Source organism: Takifugu flavidus, chromosome 3 (genome assembly GCF_003711565.1).
Source record: "Takifugu flavidus isolate HTHZ2018 chromosome 3, ASM371156v2, whole genome shotgun sequence".
NCBI lineage: Eukaryota > Metazoa > Chordata > Actinopteri > Tetraodontiformes > Tetraodontidae > Takifugu > Takifugu flavidus.
The window spans coordinates 14,162,067-14,181,505 of record NC_079522.1 but is presented as its reverse complement, the minus strand read 5'-3'; the positions used below and the strand labels follow the sequence as shown (position 1 = coordinate 14,181,505).

The 19,439-nt window shown below is 41.5% G+C and overlaps 1 protein-coding gene across 14 annotated transcripts in view; it reads left to right on the top strand.

Moving 5' to 3' along the window:
• The window catches only part of LOC130522666 (R3H domain-containing protein 1-like), a 34,064-nt gene that overhangs the window by 4,958 nt on the left and 9,667 nt on the right, over nucleotides 1-19,439 (top strand). For 10 of the 14 annotated variants that reach the window (XR_008949670.1, XR_008949671.1, XM_057027256.1 and 7 more), the window contains exons 2-16: nucleotides 2,449-2,589; nucleotides 5,749-5,974; nucleotides 8,482-8,499; nucleotides 9,108-9,197; nucleotides 13,323-13,446; nucleotides 14,565-14,643; nucleotides 14,947-15,006; nucleotides 15,434-15,574; nucleotides 15,703-15,811; nucleotides 15,943-16,038; nucleotides 16,355-16,380; nucleotides 16,647-16,700; nucleotides 17,197-17,429; nucleotides 18,478-18,747; nucleotides 19,148-19,302. Coding sequence is in view for 12 of the 14 variants with exons in the window: in XM_057027256.1 (XP_056883236.1) it covers nucleotides 5,789-5,974; nucleotides 8,482-8,499; nucleotides 9,108-9,197; nucleotides 13,323-13,446; nucleotides 14,565-14,643; nucleotides 14,947-15,006; nucleotides 15,434-15,574; nucleotides 15,703-15,811; nucleotides 15,943-16,038; nucleotides 16,355-16,380; nucleotides 16,647-16,700; nucleotides 17,197-17,429; nucleotides 18,478-18,747; nucleotides 19,148-19,302 (1,641 nt within the window). In the remaining 2 variants the exon portion in view is untranslated. Of the gene's footprint in view, nucleotides 1-2,448; nucleotides 2,590-5,748; nucleotides 5,975-8,481; nucleotides 8,500-9,107; nucleotides 9,198-11,797; nucleotides 12,324-13,322; nucleotides 13,447-14,564; nucleotides 14,644-14,946; nucleotides 15,007-15,433; nucleotides 15,575-15,702; nucleotides 15,812-15,942; nucleotides 16,039-16,354; nucleotides 16,381-16,646; nucleotides 16,701-17,196; nucleotides 17,430-18,477; nucleotides 18,748-19,147; nucleotides 19,303-19,439 lie in introns of those variants that run through there. The other 4 variants (XM_057027266.1, XM_057027264.1, XM_057027262.1 and 1 more) reach the window with 3 other exon arrangements.

Below are 19,439 nucleotides of genomic sequence, written 5' to 3'. Positions count from 1 at the left end.
ATGACAGAAAGCCATATATTTCAGATATGATTATTGGTGTGTGTCTGCTTTTGTTTTCCAGAGCTACTGAACTGATTATTCTACATCTCTACAGACAATATCCCAGCTGTTTGGCAGCGCTCCCTTGCTTGTCCCTTTTATGAGACACTTGCGAAGGCTTGTCACCAATAATAATAAAGCACTGCTGTATTTCTTTTCTCCCAACGAATGCTTCCATTACTTGAAATTTCAGGGGTTTTTTTCTTTTGTGTGCGTGTTCGAGCACATGCATGTGTGAGATTGCGCGGAAGCTCGGAAAAGGTGATGACTTGTTCTGTTCCACCCTGTGCTTGACTCATCCCCTTGTTCCCCAGCAAGAGGCAGAAGTGTAGATAGTATAGCAAGAAGAGGGAGCAGGATTAAGGGTCCTTCGCCTCCGGTTGAGCTGGTTATAGCTCCAGACAAGAGCCCTAAACCATGCAGAGCCGAGCAGAGCAGAAAAAGAGTGCAGGTGTGGGCGGGAAAGGTCAGGCTTTTCCAATAAAGTGTGTGTGTGTGTGTGTGTGTGTGTGTGTGTTGTGTGCATTTGTTTCATAGCAGTGTGAATAAAAATATCCATCATCGTTGCCATGAGAGCCGTCCATTAAGAGCTTGCTGTATGACTAACTTGGCTCAGCTGACAGCTCGTTATATGATCCCCATTTATTTATTCCATTTGGATGCCATGAAAATGTTTAGAGGCATATCTACGTATGCAGATATGTGGTTTCAGATGTGTGCATCATGTTGTTAATAAGCAGGTAAGGTTGGCAGTTTGACATGAGGCATGATGTTGCGAATATGTGCGATAACAGAGGGAGCAACTTTGAGGATGCTGCACTCTGCGGTGGCTGTAATGCCAATGAACCACTCCTTGGAAGCAACGGCAGAGCACTGATGGAGGCATAGGAGGGCGGAATGCCTCCACATTCTTGCTTTTTGAGCAGACTGCCTATGGCGGACACACACTGACTGATATATTAAAGCCTGGTAGTAGCATCAAGCTCCTAAAAATCTGGAGACGCATCATCCGATGCCATCTAGATCTGGAAACAAAGTCTTATTTCAAAAAATAGCCGAGTGCATCAATTACGAGACTTAACTTGTGTTAACTTGAATCACCAGCAACATTAATGAATTCTTGAATACTTCACATTACACACAAGCTGCCACGATTGTAAATTGGACACATTTGTGAGGTTTTTCTATGAGTCAGAGGGAGGCGAAAAAGCTGCAGGTAGCTGTGGATATGTTGCAGTTGCTATAATGTCAGTTGTTCCAATTAGAACTGAATCTTGATGTATTGTGGTTTACCCATATAGGAGGTCACATTGCTAGCAGATGAGTAGTGTTATTGGGTCGCTTCAAGGCCATTCTTCAAGCAAGAGCACCCGCTCATGGTAAAACCAAACCGACTAAATAGCAAGTGCTTCGCCTCGCATTGCATCTGTCCATCATTATCATCACCATCCTCATCTTACCGCAGGCACTGAGGTCTTATAGAGAAGGAAGATTATCTAGTCAGATTCCAATTGACCTTTTTGGACTGGCGCAGGGATCACTCTATGATCATCTTGGGCGTTGTCCTGGTTTTGGCACTGCGGGGTGCCAGAGTTGTCATGGCACCTCGCCCTGCTGTTGCAGGAGGAAGAAGCAGTAGCCTTTGTGAAGGAATGCACTGACTAAACTGGCATCACCTCCTCTTTAACCACCTTGTCATATCTTTGACGTTCGACATGGCACATTTGATTACCCAGTGGAAAGGCCACGCTAGAGAAAATATATGATTGGTAGAAATTATATGTGAATTCTGTCAACTATAATCGCCAGATGCTATTTTAATATGTGTCTATAGTGTGCAATATTTCAAAATAAACATTGATAAAACCTAAATGTGCATTTTCTTTTATCTGTATCTGGTTACATTCTGTTATGTTTCCCCAAATATTTGGTGTCTCCCGTCATACTTGCTCGGCAAAGACAGGCCAATAAGCAATGATAATAGAATTTACCCTCTTCTAACTTCTAATTAGAAAATCAGCAGCTATTGCCAAATAGTTATATAAATGATTTTTGTGGCAGCACTGTGCAGGTGAACAGCAGCAGATTTTAGGCTGAGAAATGTGATTCCCCCCCCCTTCCCTCCCCACTGTACTCTGAATTCCTACTTTTAAGAGGATGGCAGGGGTGCCTTTTCCTATTGCCTGTGCTGCACTCCCATCACCATCCTCATCCATTATTTATGGCGCAATAGCACGCATGTGCCCCGAAATACACACTCAACAAACTTTTTGCTCTCACACAGACCTTTGAGAGTTGCTGACGAGCCTGAGTCCTGTCAGCCCGCGCGGCCTCGGTGTCACCGCTGCTCTTGACCCCTCTCAGCCTCCCGCAGTGCAATGCTAACCCCTGTGCCTCTCTCGGTTGCAGGTCAGCAGGGGTCATGAGGATGCCGTTTGCTGTTCAGAACAGCTGAAGCAGATATGGGCGAAGAAGTCTCGAATGGCATCGGCAGGCTCGGCCTCATCGACTTCACCAGCCACATCCTCCTTTGTCCCAACCACGCGTCAGGTACGTCATCCCATATATCCTACTGATAAGAAAAGATGGTCAGGGAACTACATTTAATTCAGTTCCATATTGAATTGTCAGTTTCCATCTACATATCTCTGGATTTGGATCCATAAAACGAAGTGTGCGACATAACTTTTTCAAAAGAATTCCAGTCAAACCCTTAAATGAGCCAACTAATGTATTAAGCAAGATGGAAATGCATCGCTCAAGGAGATGTAATTTATTAAGCAGTGATAAAACATATCCAACTTCTGATAAATATCTTACATTAAAATTATTTCTGCATTCCAAATAAAAATAAATTTAGAGGTATATAGTTAAGTATTAACGGGTGCGGTTTTCAGTATTTTTCCAAGGTTTTAGCTTGCAGTTGAGCTCAAAGTGGAATCAGAATGATTCATGCTTGTATTGACTCACCGATTATGTTCACAATAGAAATGTGCCTATGCTCTGAATCACAGAAGCATATTCCACTGATATAATGGACACGATTTAATAAGAATCCATTGCTCATTCACTCCAAATGGGGGTGATTCGTGAGAGAAAACAAAAGAATCTTAATTCTGTCTGATGCCAAATTTCCTCCAAGCCCTCATGTCTTTATTCAAGTGTGTTAGTAAACCTAAAAGATTTGATAAGGGACAAAATAGCTATCCATCACGAGCCTGGCTCTTGAAATAGCCGTCCAGTATTCCAAATCTTCAACACTCAAGAGGCTTCGCTCATCAAAATGTCAGCAACAGACACTAAATATTCAGAGGCACTCTAGAGCTGTTTTCTTTCAGAATGTAAATAATGTAAAGCAGCAGCAGCTAGCATAGCCTTTGTCAAACTGTCTGACAGGTCATTGAAATTCAACATCGGACTCCCCAGTGCCCAACTAAATTTAAGCTAACCTCTTAGCCTTGCACAGCATTGGGTTAGCATCACATTTGCCTGACAGAGGCGCTCCAGAGAGCGGCAGATCCACTAGAAGTCAATTACTCTGACATAGAGGAATTGGATGCCACTTTTGCAGAAAAGAGCAGCACTCGCCATCTCAGCTCTTTTGGGACAGAGATAAACAATCGAGTCTGAGCCAGCCACTTTGCTGCTCAACGATCAGATAGGGAAATGGCTCTGATCACTGCTGGGCAAATAGAATGAGGCCCCTGTTGATTGGTGCAGATCCGGCCACACACACAGCCAGTCACGTACATGCTAAGACTAAGCGCTGTCATGTGTGGGTGCAGTTTTTATGTGCAAAGTGAATGTGATGAGCCCATTTCTAATTAACCTATTAATCATAGCTCTCATGTAGCAGATGTTTGCCTTCCTCCTTGAGTGCATGTGTGTCTGCATGTTTCGCAGCATGGGGCCTGGGTGCATAATTAGGGTGGAATTAAGTCATGTTTTCAACATAGGGAGATAATGATGTTATACAAATTTTTTCCAGCAGACACCAGAGAAGCAGCTCTGTTTGAGAATGTTTTTTACAGCGCTGTCAGCTGAAAATGTCCTTCATGTTTTATGCATGTTTAAACATGCATCCACAAAGTGTCCAAAATCTGAGTCTCCTTTCAGGATGTATCTGCACACTTGAGTTTTTCATTTACCAGCCTTTTCAGAAACTCACAAATGGAACTTTTATTGCAATTTCATCCGTTCCCTGCAGCTTCTTCACAATCTGGCACTTTTATGCTGAGACAGAAGTGTTTTTGTTAAGCAAAACATCAAACTATACTTCTCTAAAATACTGTAATTTGCAGCTGTAAACATGCCAAGGTGCGACACAAACGTTTCACCAATAAGGTCCGTGACAAACAGCATTGTGAAAAAATAGTCTGGTTATCTTTTAGTGCACATTCCTTCTACTGTGTAGTACAAATGTAGAATTATTTTTATTTCTGGTGGATACGGCTGCTGCCATTTGAAGCCATTTGCTCTCACATGACTGTCCCCCTGCTGTGTCGCATCCAATCATCGTCTGTTGCAAAGCAGCTGCAAAGCTGTGTGACACCACAGACAGAACCTAGTCCTAATGACCAAAGACTGCCGTCTACTTCCTAAACATTTCTCACACTTAACTCAGACACAAGTGTAACTGATAACATTAACAATGACTGACTGACTTTTTAAATACAAAGCCATCTGTCATGTTACGTCGGTGTAACAACGGCTCTTTAAGTGCGGCGGGGAAACCTTCATCCGGCTCCATCTTCAGCATGCTGAGGAATATAACAAATCACTGTTATTACTTTCTTACTGCAGTGATGTAGCTTTCTCTATCTGAGTCAAACCCATAGGAAAACCTGAAAGAGTGTAAGCACTTAATAATACACACTACCTCAAAGATGACACAGAGCTTAGTGGAGACAACGAGCAGTCCCTCTGATGCCAAATAGATCCACTCCATAGCATTTTAACTGGGCGAGGGAAGGAGGTGTTTGTGTCTCAGTATAGAGGGTGGATCAAAAAAGCTTTATTTAGGTCAGACCAGAGAAGTGTATTGAAGTAAATCTTAGGGTTTTCTGACGAAGTAGTAATGTATTTGTCCTTCTTATTAAATTAATGTGGGAATGACTGGAAATCAGGACAGCATGATAAACACGAGGTTTACGGTCCTAAACATTCACATTTTGTTGAGTGAATAGTTGTGTTCCATTTTGTCTGAGATGGTAAACGAAAATATCAAAAAGGAATGTGTATTCTAAGGTTATATGGTATTGTTTGTTGATTGAGTAAAGTAGCCGTAAGAATAATTAATATAACAGATCACCAAACTACTGTACGTAATAATAAAGTGTGCCTTTTATTTTAGTGTTTAAAGTAATAAAACGATCAAACCAACCGTGTTTGCTATTGTTCAGCGTATTAAATAATCTGTCTATTTATGTATTACCGGTATTTTTAAAAAACAATCTGTCACATCATTTTTCTTCTACAAGTGCTGCTATCTTAATTTGAAAGATATTGAAAAGAAAGGCTCTTGGTATTAATATATAAAATATCAGATCAAGGGATAAATATGGGAAAAACACCTGGCAGTTGTGAAACTGCCCATCATGAAAGCCTGTGCATATGCATCATACTTGTGAATATCACAAACATATTTACTGTGTTGTGTAATTCTTTTTTAACTCTAATGTCCCTGACGGTAGCCATCTCCTCTTTCAGGTTGTCCCTAATTGCCAGTATCTCCTAGAAAGACTTTGCAATGAGAATGTCTGACCCTGTTGACACTGAAATGATGAAGGTGTGTGAGGCCGCAGATGATAAGGTGTCATCCCCAAAACACAACGTTGCCACCAAGTCTGAGGTCACCGACCCGAGCCAGAGCAGCAACGACGTGCACAGCAGCAGCAGCAGCAGCAGCAGCAGCAGCAGCAAAAGGGACGTGCAGGTAAAGATCGATTAGAATGTTTTAACCCTGAAATCTGGTGCTGGTGATGCCTTTGAGTCTGTCCAGGAACAAGGACGCAGGAATGTTGGTTTATGTTAGTGTCTGGATTGAATTCAAATTTTTGAACATTCATCAACACAAGAACCACCTAAAGATCATTTCAAAAAAGAAATTGAGTCCTGCTTAAAAGCTTTCTGGAGGAAGAGCATACCTCTTCACCTCATCATAGCAACAGAGGTCTGATGGGGAGCTCAATGGTAGCAGCAAAAAACCCATATATATATACAGAGTTTATTTTTTCTAACCCTAACTTCAGGAGGGGAAATCAGTGCCACACATTCATGGTGGTTTCAGCACTCTGAATAGAGCTGATTGTGTTTGAAACCGCCTCAGAAATTGTCACATTTTTATCACGATTCAGTTGCAGTCGTCATCAAAACCCAACAGTACTCTGGGGATCTCCTGTCACCTCCGGCATTCAAGATGATTTCCCTGCCTGACAGAATCCTCCACGAAAAGAAGCAGCCTGTCCATACTGAAGTTAAGAAACAGGGGGGCTCGGCTACTGCAGTGAGGCCATTTAGACACAGAAGCCCATCCCTGCTGTTGGAGCGCTAAATGTGTGGAAAATATCATTTGTGGAGATGGAAATCACTGATTTTCATGTACTCTCCATGGGACGCGTGAAAGCACTGAATCCGCTGGGGATCCGGGGCAGCTGAGATCACTTTCAGATAAACTGCTAATTAATTAGGTCTCTATGTCATTGCAACAAATGTGCTTTGGGAGTGCTGGAACATGTGCGCTTGTCAATTTAGCATTTAAATTGAAATGGGGGAAGGAAAATAGAAAGGAGCATGGAATTTCTTTGGGGTTGGTCAAGAAAACAAACACAAAAACATTGAAAAGGATTGTCTCGTTGGTTACAGCCTAAAAATAGGATTCAGGCCAATCTGCCCTTGTGTATTTGAAGGCGGGCAGAGCAAAGGGAGTCAGGAAGGCAGATAATCTGGAGCACAAATCCTAGCTTATCTACCAACTTCCTGTATCTATGTTACCCCAAGGAACAGAATGACACCAGTGTGGGGGGAGCAGCAGGGGGAGAAAGTGTCGCACAGGTGGAAGATGAAGGCAGAGAGGGAAAACTGTGAGATGGATGCAGGAGGAGTTGAGATAAATGATAGAGAACATAGACAGTATGGAAATGATAAACAGCTACCAGAGCATGACGTGATGCTGTTGCATTAACTGACTTTACGTGATTTCTGGTCACATTTTAAAATGAAAAATGTAATTTTAAATATCTTTAAATGTGTTAGCATACTATACATTAGCTCTAAGTACCTTTCTTTTTCCACTCATTCTACTTTTTGGTTTCCTGAAACTCGCCCTTGTGTAATTATACCATGTTCTCGGTGCACGCTTGTGGCACTTGGTCATTTGACCTTCCGTGTAGTTTTGAGCCCTGCTAGAGGTGAAGCTCATTCTCTCGTTTTGAGTGAGGGCACAGGTTAAATGACTAAAATCTAAGACAAATGAAAAAGGCAGAGACCTGGGAAAAGAAATGGGGGCGAGTGTAGCAGTAGGTGTAACGGGGGTGCAGGAAAGCATTCTAAAGGAGGGGAGGGGACTGGGTGACTTTGCCGCCATCTGCCTCCAGCTCCTGAGCTCCGTCCTCTGCGGCAGGACAGGTGGCTGGTGGCCGTCCTACTTCTGCTGACTTCAGCCCTTTTCCGCTCCCCCTTTTCCCATTCCTTTATCTCCTCCCGGCATTGTTCATTCCCCACTGGCCCCCTCACTGCTCAATTAGCTGGTGTAGCGGTGCGCTCACAGTCCCAGCTCTCTCCCTCCCCCGCACTATTACCCTTTCCCATGCACTTCCATACTATCTGATATGGAAAGGTGGGGGTGCAGCAGGTCACAAGCATTGGAGATAGGTGAACAGAGGTCCATTTCAATTTTTTATAGGTGTTATTTGGCCCTCGAGCTCTACAAGGGACAGGAGGGGTTGTCCTTTTGATTTTTAGAGGACAGGTAGGAAGGGCTGAGCTTTCTGTGCCTGTGTGAACGCCTGTTGGAATAAAAAAAAAGCACACCGCCAGATTGATCACATGACGGCTAAATGTAAAAGGGAGCGACGCAGCAAACTGACCCCGATATTGCAGTCAAATGTCTGACTGCAAAAGTAATTCACACTCCCAGGAAATGGTGAATATTCAACTGGAAAATCTCATGCAACATTCGGAGTTGTTTGGCTTTTCTCAGATCAATGCTGCTAAATATTTTGTTCGGTATATAAAGCTTTGATTTTAGGAACGGGAAAGTCCCACCTTAGTATGAATTGCTTGTTTTTATTACAGTTTACACATGCACAAATTTGGACCAGTCATGCTTAATTCATGCTTCTCCTCTTTTGTGGAGTAGCGGTCCCTGCAGTCGTCTGTGGTTTGCTTTATTATTTTTCCCCCGTTTGTACTTTTCCCTCTGCACTTCTCCTTGATGGACAGCCTGTGAAGTACTCCAAGGTACAGTACACTTTACTCGCATGCCACCCAAAGATGCTCCCACCTGTCTAATGTGCATTTATTGCCTCATATGCTTGGATTAAGTTTGAAGTTGTGTCCGTGTTTTTGTCATCGGGTCGTCATCTTATGCCCATTGGGCCGGGCCTGTAAAATACCTCACTTTGTGTATATATTACATGAATAATAGAACAGGTCATGGTCTGAATAATAGTTGAGGGGGGAACAAATGGTTGGAAATTAATATTTTTTTGTGTCCTTGCTGCAGTAATGCATATGGAAAAAGGAAAAATACCACAAAAAAGACTGAGTTGAATTAAAAATCCTTATGCTTTCTTTTCCTACATTTTACTTATTATAGTCCTGATGGAGCCATGTGAAATGATTGCAGTCACTCGTCTACGGCCATCTTAACAGCCATAAGCTCATTCATGTGGGAAAGGATTTGTTGGCTGAAATGTGAAATATTGAAAATGTTTAATTGCTTGAAAGAATCGATCGTGCTCGCTGGCTGTGTCTGTTTAATTTGGCTTGTTGGTGTGACGTGCATTATCGATGAGGGTGTGTGTGTGTGCATGGTATTAACTGTGCCCACCCAACTCCTTCCTTAGTCCAATACCAGGCTAAAGCTCGTACGGAGCCTGGCTGTGTGTGAAGAGTCCTTTCCTTGTCTCATGCCTGAGTCTTCAGCAGCACCTCAGGTAACCATCTCTCCGAATTAACAGAGCATATCAAAGATGTTCTTGTTTACTTGGGACATGGTAATACCAGAAAAACATGGCTATAATAATTACAATCTAAAATAAACAATTAAAAATCAAAATAATCAATGCCTTTTGACATCCACTCAACAGCCCTTTTGCCACCTGCAGCCTGATCTGTTGATACAAAGCAGGATGGATCCATGCTTTCATGATGTTTGTGCCAAATTCTGACACCACCATCTGAATGTTGCAGCTAAAATCGAGACTCGTTTTGGTGAGCTTGGGTGAATCGTAGCCTCCCTTTGTTGTCAGACAGGAGTGGCACCTGGTGTGTCTTCTGCTGCGGTAGCCCATCTTATTCAAGGTTCCATATGTTGTGCACTCAGAGATGAGTTTCTGAATTCCTTGTTTGCAATGAGTAGTTATTTGAGTAGTTACTGTTGCCTTTCTATCATCTCAAACCAGTCTGCCCATTTTCCTCTGGCCTCTTGAATCAACAAGAGCCACCACTGGATATTCTCTCTGTTTTGGACCATTCACCATAGCTGACAGGTGCAATACAAAATAACATTCATGAAGCACTTTTAAAAAGTCTGAAGTAAATTTATTTTTTTAAAAGCAGTTTTAAATTTTATGAAGCAAATTTCCCCAAAAGAAAACTAACCAAAAAAATTAACAAAACAGAATAAACTTTTATGAGTGATGGTGGAACTTTACAGGTTGCACAACACATTTCCTAAATCTAAAACAAATGACACAAATTTGAGAGAAATGGATCACCAGAAGTTATTATAGTAGCCTGTTGCTAAAGAGTGGGCCGCCAAAGAGGAAAAGGTTTCACAGGTTGTCAGCTGACGAAGTGAATATGTTTTTTTCCTTTTTGTGGAACGAATATGATAAAGCTATTATTGTTTTTGTTTCTGGATCCACACTGAAGCTGCAAAACCTTGCTTAAAAATTCCGCAAATCGAAATAAGAATTTGTTGTGTCATGATTTTCAGTCTTTATTTTTAAGACGATTGTGGGGCTTGTTTGTTTTTTGAGTTAGACATTTGAATATGTGTAAGTTGTGTAAAGGTGTTGGTGTTTTCTTTTTATGCTTGCGTATTTTACAGCTATGGCTAACATTGGGTGGCTGCTGTAATGTCTGTGATGAAAGCTCGCCTAAAAAACCAGAAATGGCAGCCACGTTTCCACTCTCCCAAATAACCAGTCATAAGAAGGCCAGGGCCTGTCTTAGTTTCTTCCTCCAACAGGACAAAAATCTGTCCCTCATGCTTGTAGAACCGAGCTCCACACTCGTGAGATTTCTTCTAATTTTGTCTTATTTGTTCATTTGTTTTAGTAAAGTTTTTCACAGCTTGTAATTATAGTTTAGCATTTGTAAAAGCTAATCCTATTTTGTGATTTTTTTTTTATGTAAGTTTGTAATGTTTTTATAAAATGCTTTTAAATTGTTAAAATGTTTTTAAATTGTAAATGTATTGCGCAATCAGCTACCATACCTTAGAGATGGTCACGTTGTCTTGACCACGTTTACGTGCCAAACTGCATTCACTGGCTGATTAGCTATTTGTGTTAATAACCTAAAATTGAAAGTATTTACTTAGCTGGCTAAATAGTTCAGGTATGTATGTGAACACTGTTAATACCACGTCTACTCACTCACTGTGGCAACTCAGCCCAGTTTAGCTATTACCCCGCATTAAAAGCCATGAAGTGCTGACCAGGGAACTGTACATTTCATCACATTACAGCTGAGCCAGTAGCTGATGTTTGATTAGCGGCCCTAGTTTGACAACAATGATTAAACCCCTGACCATGACCACCCTACTAAAACATCGCATCATCAAAATGAAAATTGAGAGCACTTAGAAAACAGCATCCATTGATCCATCTCCTTTCACCCCCCCTTGTCTACACCGTGCCTCATCTGATCAAACTTTCTCTATTATATGCCATTCTGCATGACCTCTAGCATAAAGACACACACTCAGACAGACAGGCACACACACACACACACACACACCACACACACACACACACACACACACACACACACACACAAAGGTGTGGTTGTTTTAGGCACTTCAGCCCGTCAGCACCAAGAACCATAACGAAAGGGCGGCCTTATTCCCACAACAGTCTCGCATCGTCTGCACTCACACGGCGTCATGTATTACTGCCATCAATCATGTCGGGGAAATTACAATTTCCACACGTCAGCTACAGAGAGCTGTGGAGCGCTCTAATTGAATACTCCTGATATTTCCCCCGCCGCTGTTATTGGGGCCCTGGTATTGAGACTCCTTCTGCAGCAAACTAACCTAGAGGGGTGAGGTAAAGCAATAAAGAAAGACATGCAGAGGTGGGAAAAACATGAAATGCAGAGCACATATTTAGCTGTCATATCACTGACTTCCAACAAAACAATCTGATGATCTCATCTAAACATGTAGCATTAACAATTACCTCATGATATGCATCATTAAATGTGTATCCAGATATGCAGGACGCCATGCCATGCATATCAAAATCCATTAATGCTGAGTTAAAGGAATACCCTTTTTTAAGTTAAGTGCTTCCTTCTCCTAATCTAGAAAAGATTATCTCTTTTAACTGGCATGTCACACTCAGCCCTGACCCTGCTGTATTTATCTTTAGTTTTGCTAATTTAGATTACTTCTTAGTCATTTGAAGAATAGTGACAATTGATAATTGTCACTCTTGGTGGGTTTTTAGCTGCATGTATTCTGAGCAATTATCTCATATCCATGACTACAGTTTATTGAACTGGGTCATATTTAGTAGTTTCCTTACATTTTAAATGTAAATTAATGTATATATTCATATTTATATAATGTACTGTCACATGCTTCTGTTACATTGCTGTCATAAATATCAAACTAAGCGGTAACAAAGGGCTGTATGGATCCAAGCTGTCCCAGCATTTACAAAAACTCCCATCTGCCCTTAGTCTCTACGCCTGGCTGTCAATTCCAATCAATGGCGGATAGTCGTGGGCCCCTGAATGCTCTCTTCTCTTTTTGTTTCAGATTGACAGCCTGTTCATTACATATTCAGAGCGCCATCATTTTCACACCGTTATTCCTTTATCTTGAGGTAAATGGATGTCTGAAGCAAACAACGGCATTCGCAACAGCTGCACATCAAGCAGGCAGCTTCCACGTGATGCAGAGGGTGGCATTAAGCAGCCAACATCTCGCTCCTTGTCAGAGGCTGGGGGGGGGAATTTTGCTTTGATGAAAGCACACATGATCTTGCTGTCACTTACACAATCCAGGACTCATTTTCACAATTCCCCACCTCGGTTTCCCTGAGGCAATTAGTCAGTCACGTTTCTCATTAGCATATTACATTTTCACATATATTGAAATGAAGGAGAAGCAGCGTCTCATTATCTTGCTTCGCAGCTGTTACAGAGATCACACTCGTGACCTTTTTTGGTTATGAGCTGCTCTCCTGCCACTAGGTCACCCCCTGCTCTCACTCCTTCATTCATCCCTCCACCCACACGCACATGCACAGATTCACACACACCGTTTCAGGCTCTGATGTGTGCCTCCCAGAGTTGTTTAATCCACTGAAACTGGCACTGGCAACCCTGTTTTTCTATTCAGCTGCTTCTTTCTCCCTTTGTGGAATTGCCTGAAAAGCAAATCAGATACTGCTCCAAGCCATGTATGTTAGCGAGTGGGTATTTTTGTGTGTGAGGGTATAGGGGGGAAAATAGAATGGGGGCGGGGGGTAAACCAAGGCCATCTTTAATAGATTTTTGCTAAACACACAACCAATCTTTCATTTCAATGGCTTTGTTTTTTTTCTTATTCTTTCTTAAGACTCTCACTATTGATTTTTAGAATGAAATGTGCTATAGTGTTCAGTTTTGGACTAATAGCCGATGAATTATTCATTCAGTCTAATAAGAACAAGCTAGTTCAACAGATTATTCACCGGTGTGATTTGGATTTAATGGCGACAGACGCATTATCGCTGACCAAAAACCAGTTTTGTGGTCACACTAATTTACTATCTCGCTCATGATCATTATAATATAGGATTTTAGTACCTGAAAGTCAGCTTTATTATGTTTACTTACAGGATGTATTCCCCCTTCAACCCTTTGAAAAGGACGATCAACCAGTGCCGGACCAGTCAGAGAAAGATGACGCCTGTGATAAGCTGGAAAAAACTGAAAAAACGCCAAGAAAAATGCTGTCAAGAGGTGAGACGATTGATCCGTTTGTGTTGTTCAAGCATGCTTTTTTAAGCTTTCTTTTGTCTCTGCTTGGTACTGGATCTGTCTTAGAGGAAACACATTTGCAGTCACAGGAAGTAAAATATGCTTCCTTCTATCTACATCATAAACACCTGAGCCCTCATTGATAAACATTGTTTCCAAAGAATGATACTGAAAAGCCTTAGCAGGAGCACATATACACATCGCGAATTCTCAAATCTTGAAGGATGAATGCATGTTGGTGTCCACGCTTTTGAAATGTGGCCAGATGCCTAAATGATATCATGAAATCCCAAATTACAGCCTTCTAACAATTATGTCCTTCACCGTGTCACGAGAACGATCCAGTCGTAGCCCGTTTCTTTCTTCTCTGGCACGGTGCCCTTCAGTTGGTACAAAAGCACTTCTCCATTTTAAATGATTTCTCATTATGGGCCGATAATTGGCGTGATTCAGTTAATTGCAGTAAGCTCAAGGTGTTAAGCAATTATACAGATTCCCACAGGCGTGTAAAGGTGTCTCTTCCTCTGTGGAGCATCACCGATGATGAGATGGCCTCCAATTATAGAAACCAGACTCTCAATGAAGGGAACAAGCTCCAGGGGCCCACCCACACCCTCGCATCAGTCTGGTCTTTTGTGGGTGCCGAGGAACATGTTTCACAAATACAGCTTATTTTCTGAGGATGTGATCATGCTTTTTTAGTTACTTTGCTCGTACAAGGAACAAACAAGAAAAAAAAACTGGCCAGTAAAATAGGTTATTATTCATAGAGTTGATGCAAAACAGTGCAAAATCAAATAAACTTTATTTTTTAAAATACATTTCAAAAACTGACAAATTGTTGTTAAAGTATGACAACATGACAGCCTCGTCTCAGTGAAATGTAAAGATAGATTTTCTTTTACAAACACTTTTACAGAACTGTTTATCATTATTGTAACTGTGGGAATTAATGGGTAGTTTATGTGCTTGTATTGTGGTGAAATTTTGGTTTTAAAAATGAAATGTTATCAGTAGTTGTATTTTTCCCCCTTGTTAGTTATTGCATTTAAAAATTGTACACAAGTTCTGAAAGGAATTCTCTTACTTGGCTCGGTTAGATTCAAGTCAAGACTACACAGATTCCACTGGCATCGATCTCCACGAGTTCCTCGTTAACACATTAAAAGGCAACCCCAGGTAATTTGTCTTTTATTTAATAGTATTAACAGCTATTCCATTTTTGAAAAGTAACTCACATGCTAGTAGGAAATATCCCAAGTTTAACATGCTAACCTCCAAGGAAATATTACATCTGGCTGGAATAATGGTTATAAATTCCTGCTGGCTCACATGTTAGCATTTAGCTTGCTAGTTCTCTCCCTAGCCAATAAAATTACACCTTTGTTAAATGACAAATTGGAAAATACTTTCAGAGTTTTCAATTCACTCTGTCCAGACGGATTGAAAATTAAAATTATTCATTATCTTTTTCTTTTTAAGGGACCGAACCATGCTGCTGAAGTTGGAGCAGGAGATCTTGGATTTCATCAGCAATAATGAGTAGGCGAATATTCATGAAGATATTATTCTTGAGCTTTTCCATCAGGCATTTATTCTAATGCTTTAACACCTGGAGTTTTCCAAATTCAGCCGCCAAAGGTGAATTAAATTAGTGAACACAGGTGCAGGAGTTTTGATGGTAATGAAAACGTTGCACAATCTTTGAGCTTACAATTAAATCCATTCAGCGTTTCAACAAGTGGAAAATTCTATTCGGATCAGTTTTATCTATGTAATGTTGTGGTCTATCACCACTGGAGGCTCCAGTGAACTCTTGGGAACATTTTCAAACCAAACCACCAGAACACATTTGTCCTTACAAGGCAAACAAGCTCAGCTTCTAAAAGATAAATCAGGTGTAGCGTTACTTTTTTCTGTACTTCCTTCAAAGAATCTCCACTATCCACATTTCTTTGCCTTCTTTCAGGACCCAGAAGAGAAAGTTCCCACCTATGACATCTTATCACAGGATGCTGTTACATCGAGTTGCAGCCTACTTTGGAATGGATCACAATGTGGACCCTAGTGGGAAATCAGTGGTGATCAACAAAACCACCAACACTAGAATGTGAGTCTCTTTTGAATTCTCTATCATAAATTGAATTGACTTTAAATAAATGCTTATTGGTCAGAATGAGCTATTTGGCCTGAAATTAAGCTATTGGTAATGCCCTCGTGAATTCCCACAACCAACAGCCCCGATCAGAAATTCTCCGAGCACATCAAGGACGACAGGTCGGACGAATTTCAGAAACGCTACATTCTGAAACGAGACAACTCCAGCTTTGATCGTGAAGACAGCATGGTAGGTGTTTTTTTTTCCTCCAAACAAGCTGTCACTTATTTTCCTGACATGTTGGTTAGAGTGGGACAATCTGGCGTCCCTGGAATTGCTGCTAAAGTAAACTTGTGTATGTGTGTGTGTGTCCTTGCCAGATCCGAATGCGTTTGAAAGCTGACAAGAGAAGCAAATCGATGGAAGAGAGGGAGGAGGAGTACCAGAGAGCCAGAGAAAGGATATTTGCACATGATGTGAGAGGCTGTTTTTGTAGGCGGGAATTGGTGGGTGGGGCCCATCCTTTACACATGTCTTTGTGTCGTTTTCTGTTCACATACAAATTCGCTAGATTCTTTTTTTGCTGCAGATTTATGAATTTTCAGGCCTAGCTCTGCCAAATTGAATCAGATTTCCAGCTAGATCTGCAAGTAGGAGTAAGTACTGCTGGATTTTCAGTAATAGACTTAGTAGTGAATAATAGTGGTATGCACAAAAGAAATGCAAAGAGGACATGACTGCAGAATGCAACAAGTAAACCCTATAGTTTAACATGTCCCTTCTCACCCACAGGGAGATCACTTCATGCTTGATAGAAGGTAAGTCAGATTATTGACTCCACTTGACTTGACTCTCACCTCTCATTTTGTAACAATGTAGCCGCAAAACGCTGACTATAACATTGGTTTTTGACTAAATCATTTCCATATTTTGAGGTGTATTAAAGCCTGCTAGAGAGCTTCTATGTATCATCAAATCCTTAATAGTTCTCCTGACAGAGCAGCAATGAGTCCACACTTTGAAATGGTGGAGGTCTCATTTTGTCTTGTTCAGTTGGTAATGCGTCTCTTCCTCCTGCCTGCAGCGCCCGAGATGAAGACGCATGCATGAGCACCAAAGAGAGGAGACAAATGTTCAGGTACGTCCTCCACCACCACCCGTCACTGCTCCTAGCGTTCAGGGGGCTTTAATCTGCTCATACAGGACCAAGAGTGGTGATCTGAGGATTTGTTCTTTTGCTGCTCAGGAAAGCTTTTGTTTAATAGGATTTCTTGCTAAAGATTCACATGGAAAAAGACAAAAGATTACAATGGAACTTTCTGTTAATGAAAAAAAACTTTTAGTGCTCACAGTTTCATGTTTAATGAATATAATTTTAAAGAAGGACAACTGCCAATGTTTAAGTAGTGAATAATTGAAAGATTTTGAAATACAGCACCTGTTTTGGAAAGGTCTGCTGTGAATTGTTTGATTTTCCAAAATATGTAGTGTACTTTTTTGTTTGTGTTTTATTTCTTTTTTTAAAAAAAAAAAAAAAGCATCAGTTACACTAAGATAGTGTGAATTGAAGGTGAGCACATGCAACAATACTGTAAATGAAAACAGGAAGAGTAAAATACTTTTTGTTTGCTCAGGTTGAGGGCTAGCCGGTCGGGTGCCAGCCGGCAGAGCAGCTCTGAGACGGAAACGCTGCCACGGCACGGAGATCCTCGTCCGTGGAGCAGCACCGACAGCTCAGACAGCTCTAACCAGCTCGCCCTGCGGCCTGCCATCACTAAGGCCAGCAGCTTCAGCAGCATTTCCCCCTGTCTAGTCCGGGGGGACAGCACGGCCAGCAGCAAGAGCACAGGGAGGCTCTCCAAGACAGGCAAGAGAAACACAAATGCTAATGTGTAATTATTCATTTAAAAAAATAGAAAGATGACTATAACAATATACAGATTTGATAATAATTAGCATAATTAACAAATTATCATTCATGTTATCTTGAGTATTAAAGGCAAGAAATGTGTGTTGTCATGGTCTGTGGGCTAAACAGCTATCAAAATTAATGACCTTACAGCAACACAACACTGGAAGGATCTCTCGAAAAATGTGGAAGCAGCATCAGTGGGATAAAACCCCAGCCGTGCTGACATACTGCATTATGCATAAGTATAAGGGCCAGGAAGTGCCGCGCACGTCACCATGATGACGTCAGGTCTGCTCCCAGCTGTACTTGCTTCTCCACAATGTGATGCATTCGTAACATGAATAGCTGACAATAAAATGAAGCAAATTTCTTGCTGCACGGTTGCTTTTCTTTATCTCGGTGAATGCAGGGTGGAAATCCTTGTTTGGCCTCCGCTCTTCGTTTTGTTCTTTGTGAAGTTCCTGTAAGGCTTTTTTCCCCCGGTATTTACCAGGGCCCATGTTTTCTTTTTCCAACAGGCAGTAACGGCAGCAAGTCAGCTTCCTGCCTGAGCAATTTTTTAGGTTGTTTACGAGGCAGCTGGCTGCCCTCACTTTTATTTTGGGAGTTTAAGTCAAGGAGACATCTTGTCTACACTGCCGTACTCTTCTATCCTTCCCCTTAGCCCTCGAATAACCCTTTTTCCAAACAGTCCACACCTATTTGAAAATGGAAGCTTTGAGGCAAAAAGGCTACTGGATGACACAATAAGTTTTAAACCCTATATTCTCTTTTGCATTATACTAACTCATGTGGCACAAAAATATATAATAGATTAATTAGCTTTTATAATTTTGGCTTTTGAGCAAAGCACAGTAAAATGGCTTTAAATTCTATCTTCCTGTCTTCAAATTGGACAAGAATTAGCAATCAAGAGGGTACGGCTGCGTCAGATGCTTCACTTAATTCTGGGAAATACAGGAAATTGAGAATATTGTCTCTTTCCATCTTTTTTTCCCCTCAGGATCTGAATCATGCAGTAGCGTTGGCTCATCATCCAGCTCACTATCCCGTCCCCAGCTGGCTCTCCCAGTGTCAGGCTCATCCTGGTCCAACATATCTAGCGCACACTTAATCCATCCGGCTGCAGACACAAGGGGTTCTGCGCCCCCCGAGATGATCAAGAGTGTTCCCTCACAGCCACCATCTGCTGCAGACACAACAAACTATTTTGTGTTGCCACTGGACGCCTCAGGGATACCGCCTGGCAGCATTCTGGTCAGCCCACACACAGGTGGGTGTTTTGCTACCTCAGTAGGAGGATGAAAGAGTATGGTTTGTATGAAATCAAAATAGGTTTTTAGATTGATATATTTCCATCTTATAACGTCCCAATTTTGCAATAAATATTAATGTGGACGACAGAAATACAAGTTGGCGCAGTGTAGTGCTCAGTTTGTCTGACAACTTGGTAGCCAGCCTGATGAAAATGCACTGAACAGATGGAAAAAATCTGTTAATATTCATTATATTTTAATGTTAGAGTATTCATAGTCTGTTAATATTCAATATAGGCTGGACACACAGTTGTATACCTGTCACGGAGCAGTCATGGCTGTCATAAAGAGAATTATCCAAGTGCTTGCTCAAAAGCTGACTGAATTTTTTGTGTGCCTATGTTGTGTGTAATTTAGGCAAGCCTTTTATTCATCCTGATGGCAGCTCTGTAGTTTACGGCCCGGCCACCGTCGCTCCCGCTGCTGCTAGGAACCTACAGCCGGGTAAAAACCCCCAGCAGCCAATCCCTGCCCTAACACAGCAACAGCCATCCCATCACTTCCACTCACAGGTCAGTCGACTGGCTTTACACCACAAACTCGTTAATTGTAGAAACCTACAGCGCTAGGATGGAAGGAGCTTAAATCACTGTTTACTAAAGCAGACTTCAACAGTTATATTGTATGTTCAACTTATTGATCACACTTA